The sequence below is a fragment of the Montipora capricornis genome, chromosome 3 (assembly GCF_036669925.1).
Source record: "Montipora capricornis isolate CH-2021 chromosome 3, ASM3666992v2, whole genome shotgun sequence".
Taxonomy (NCBI): domain Eukaryota; kingdom Metazoa; phylum Cnidaria; class Anthozoa; order Scleractinia; family Acroporidae; genus Montipora; species Montipora capricornis.
The window spans coordinates 44,571,204-44,576,203 of record NC_090885.1 but is presented as its reverse complement, the minus strand read 5'-3'; the positions used below and the strand labels follow the sequence as shown (position 1 = coordinate 44,576,203).

The window sequence follows — 5,000 nt, the reverse complement described above, 5'->3', positions numbered from 1 at the left end:
CCAATCCTCTAACTTATGTTAGACAGTGATGTCATTTAAAAACTTGTCATAGACTGAAGTTTCATGTTCCTTAATGCCCAAAGTTTCTAAGTCCCAAAATTTCTGCAGATCATCCTTCATATCACTTATCTCTGTGGACTCTATCTTTAACACATGCGTGGAACTCAGATTCACAGTGCATGACCTTGTCAATGTTGAGCACATAAAAGGTCATGATAAAACCCAACCTAATTTGGTTTCAAGGGCTACTGGTCCATGGGGATCTCCTTTAATGATGTTCCCAGTAAAGAACAACCAGTAATAATCTGCTCCTATCAGCACATCAACACTGTCAGAATCACATGCAAGTTGTAGACCCTGCAAGTAGGGGTAGCATTCCAATGTTGTTCGAGACCGTTGATTGGACACTGGGCTGCAAATTACTGGTACAACATATGAGGTGATGTACACATTCATTTCATCCAATGTTCTGACACACAATTGCACAACATCACATTCCTTCACAGAGGTTAAGTTATCTCCAAATGTTTTGATCAAAAGTGTCTCCTTACCAATGGTTGGTAGGTTCAATTGTTCACATGCCTTACTAGTTATGTATGATCTCTGGCTACAGGAATCAAATATCACATGGGCATTCAATCCAAGTTGTTGGTTATCTGGTCTGCAAACAAAGGCTTGGGCTACCTGTAACAACACAGAGTTGGCATTGTTGCTAACAGTCATTGCTGAAGTTCCAGCTTCTCTTCTCCTATCTTGAGATGATCCAGATCCACGTGGTGTTACTTCATCGCTAACTACATTCCTGGTTGATGGAATGTTCCTTATCTTTCACAAATGGTTACATGGTGTCTACCTTCACAGTTAAAGCATTTCGCCTTTGACGGACAATTTTTAGAGATATGGCCACCCTTCAGGCACACAAAACACTTGCCCTTTCGTCTCATTATTGTTCTCCTACAATCTCGGACAAAACTGTTGAGACAGTGACACAAATTCACTTCCATTTTGGCCCAACCCTACTTACTCCCCCCTTCCCACCCCCCTTCCCCCTCAGTCAATGTTCCTGAGTATTGTCATATGTTCTACAGTATATAACCAATCGTAACTCTGAGGAGATTTTTTCCATCACGACTGGGACCAATAAATTCCCAAAGGACCGTGATTCAACTCCTAATGCAGTCAAACCTCGAATGTTGATTTCAATTTTGTCAAACAATTCACGTAATTTCTTTGTGTCATGCACTGTATTGACAGACGAAAGTTGCAATAAGGCATCCGTATAATTTGATATCAGCAACGGCGGTTTACCAAATCAGTCCTTAAGAATGTCAATGGTTAATTTATAATTGTCTGCGGTCAGAGGCAGTCCAGCAATTGCGGATTCAGCATTGCTCGTTACACAACTCTTCAGATAGGTGAATTTTTCAATGGCCGAGATACCATTTCCATCGACAGCAGATTGAAATGTGTCCCAGAAACCCTGCCATTCTTGATAATTTCCCGAAAATGATTTGAGTTCGAGTTTAGGTAGTTCTACTTTTGCGCTTTCGTATTCCTGGTACTACTATTTTCCTGATTTGTCGCATGGGCCTCTGTGTGTTCGCCATGTTTCCCTTTCTCCAAACTCAAATCGCGTATCGATTTTCGCTAAAATACTGTAAACGTGCTCACAAAACTCACCAGAATCTTCTATTTCTTTCTCCAGTTCCTTTGGTTTGGTGAGCTCTAATATTGCTTCATCCAGCTTTTTGGTCCTTTCCAATTTTTCGGTCAACAAGGCTTTCAGAGCCGTTAACTTTTCCGTGAACGACGTTAAATCTCCCACGTGTTCTGTCAAAATTTTCTCCACATTCCCCAGTGTTTTGTACACAAAGGTCCTGTGGGCATCTCGTATTTTCCTGTTCTTGTCGATATTCATGACGCTTTATGTCCATTAACTCCCTTCTAGAGTAGACTTCGCCTTTTTCCAATTCAAAAAATCCCTCGATGACGGCAACAGCTTTGTTGCTCTACTCCTTCTTGTATTTCATCCGACTCGAAAGGACCATTTGGTATATTTAATTCATTTCCTGGTGAATAATCTCTTTACAATTTTCCATACGAATTACCACTTCACTCAGGCCTTAAGCACGGTTAAAATCTAAAACTTAATACTCAACTTGACCCTCGAAGAGATCCGACGATCGATCAAAAAACTCAGACTAAGTCCTTCTTTACGCGTGACTTTCTTCAAGCCACACGTAATGTATGCTTATTTGAAATCTATTTTTAACACTAATCACTGAAACGAGCGCTTAGGCTTAAGTGAGATAAACTAATAATATATAGATTTAGCCAAGCCTAAAAGCGGAGCTTCTTACTGGCTGTAGGATTAGTGAAAATAAAAGGCTTTGGAACTGTCCGTCTTTTGGTTTTCCCGGATATTGCTTAATTATGTCATTTTATTCGCTGCCTAACTAGTGAATTCCACGGTTAATTTCACCTGAAAAACCGACTGATCGCATGAATCACGAAGGGATGAGTGTGATATCGGTTTTTCCAGCGAAATCTACTGTCGAAATCACCAGTTAAGCAATTAATTTTTCTTGAATCGCAAGAGATGAAAAGAAAACAAGCAAATCCTCAGCAAGCGAACGGAAAAGGAAAGAAGCCATTTCAGAGTCGACTGTCAAAAGCCAGCGAATAGGAATCACGCTAAAATTAGGAATCAGAGACGTACTATAGCTCGTGATGTGACAGATCGTACTTTATTTATTCCACTTTATCTCTGAAAACGAGATCATTTTTCTATTGCGATTTCACGCTGAATTTTATTTTCAAGAAGAACCAGAAAGACCTTACACCTTAAAGAACCTCAGAGCTGTTTCTAGCAAGATGAATGTAATGTTTGGTGATTAACAGATAATGGTTGAATGTGTAAAAGCTTGTGGATTCAGGTTTGTAGCCATAGACGATCTCATTTGGGCTAGGAGTTTAAAAGTTGTCAGATCGCTTCAAGTTCCACCAATTCAGGACATCTCTACAGAACAGTTGGATAACGGGACACTCACAAAACATATGAATAAGTGTTTCATTAACAGAATTGCGATGTTGACATTGAAAGGATGGTTTGATGTTCAATTTACAAAGGAGTTGATTGGTGGGAAAGATGTCATGCAAAGAGTTTGAACTGAAAGTTTCTCAATTTCTTTTCGGTGGTAGTTTTAAAAGGGAGTTCATTCACAGAACTTGGGCAAAAACCTTGCCTTATTAAGTTCATTTCAGAGACTGGAGGGCGGAAGGACTTCTCAGCGAGCCGTAGGCGTACTCGTTTAGCGGACACATTCTGTACATCCTTGGAGACCCAGGGGCAAATCGCAGAGGCAATGGGAAGTCTAAACGAGCGAAAGAAAATGGCGACGCGTACGCAGAAAGGCATAGTAGGGCGAAAAGAGCCCCTGGGGACACGTTCTTACCAGACCAGTTCCAAACAGTCGGGATAATTCGGAATTCTGATTGGTGCCAGAAATTCTTTATGATTTTCTGCCCAATCAGAGGTCACCAGGCCGTGAAATCGTTTCGTGGCTTCTTACACGGAAATCACTTGATCGCCATACTCACATGGTTCGTTTGGCAAGGAGTTGCTCGAGGAGAAAAGTCTCAATCACAGCACGAAATGTACAGGGTATGGTTCGTTATATCAGCGGAGAAATACGCTGCACCTTTCGGAGGTATCGTTACAGTAGCGTATTTCCAAGTATGCGACATTTGTTTAAAGATGTCCTCCCCGATTCACCTAACAAAACGGTGATTAATTTTGATCTAACAATTATTTTTGTTCTGCCCCCTTTTCCTGGTCGAGGTATTTCTAGATTTCTTGCATCAATTGCTGTGGCTGAAACGTTGCTAATCTCGCCAAATTCTTGATCGCACGGGCCACTCTCCTATGTCAAGCACACAGTCATCTAAGAAAGTGCAAGCAAGAGTGCTTGATCCAAGCGCGGTTGATCAGTGCCTTCTGGATGCTGCCAAAGTAACAGCTGATGTGTTCTTAGCCTTGCAAAGGGCAATATCCGGGCTGTGCAAATGTGCTGGCAATTCCTTTGAAATAGTTTACTTTCATAATGGACAATAATCTGAATAGGAAAAAAGATTAAAGGCAGTTAAAAAGAAAATAGGAAAGAGACTGAATATTTTATGAGCACCTTAAGTTGGGTTGTCAGAAGGAAACAGCATACTCTTACTATAGTACAAGTATGTACCTGGACACAGTTGAATAATAATACTAATAATAATAATAATAATAATTATTATTATTATTATTATTATTATTATTATTATTATTAGTATTATTAGTATTAGTAGTATTATTGTTCAACTGTATCCAGCTGCTTGGGTTTTGAAATCAGCATAAATATTATACTCAGGCAACATGCAAAATCTCACTGCAGCACTAATCTAGATAGACAAATATTTGAAGAGATAAAAGAACACTCTACAGAATGACAAATGTGGTCAGAGATAAAAAGATAAATAATATTATTTTCTTAGTTTAAGGAAGCTTCAAAGGATTTTCCACTCTTAATAGTTAGTGTGTCCAATGGAAAAAAGATTACTCCGATCCTTACAGAAGGGCAACAGCTTCATACCTGTGTAATACTATTGTGAGGCAGTGCTTTAAAGGGTAGTTGCTGGGTCCCAGCTGTTGCTATGGTAATGGTACAGTGCTGCTCAAAGACCCTCTAAAACTTGGTGTTTGAAAAGTATCTCGAAAACTAATTCGGTGAGTAGTATTTTATATTTTGGATTTCGAAACCATATCATAATTCTCTGACCCAGTACATGATGTGAGAAAGAACTATAAACTGAAGTAGAATTTAAAATATTTATGAAAAAGCTGAAAGATGAAAAAAAATTCCACCGGATAATTTTTGGAAAATTCACGTTAAGAATGCAAAATAACGCTTCTCGCGTTTCCAAACAAATCAGGGAAGAACATTGGACGAACTTTTTAGATAAAC

The 5,000-nt window shown here is 39.4% G+C and overlaps 1 protein-coding gene across 1 annotated transcript; it reads right to left on the bottom strand.

Annotated features, from left to right (window-relative positions):
- Positions 1 to 210: 210 nt before the first annotated feature.
- Positions 211 to 1,918, bottom strand: LOC138040375 (uncharacterized). The gene is made up of 2 exons (XM_068886110.1): positions 1,681 to 1,918; positions 211 to 752 (listed from the first exon to the last, which is right to left on the bottom strand). The coding sequence occupies exons 1-2, from the start codon at positions 1,916 to 1,918 to the stop codon at positions 211 to 213; spliced, it is 780 nt and encodes a 259-aa protein (XP_068742211.1).
- Positions 1,919 to 5,000: the final 3,082 nt, after the last annotated feature.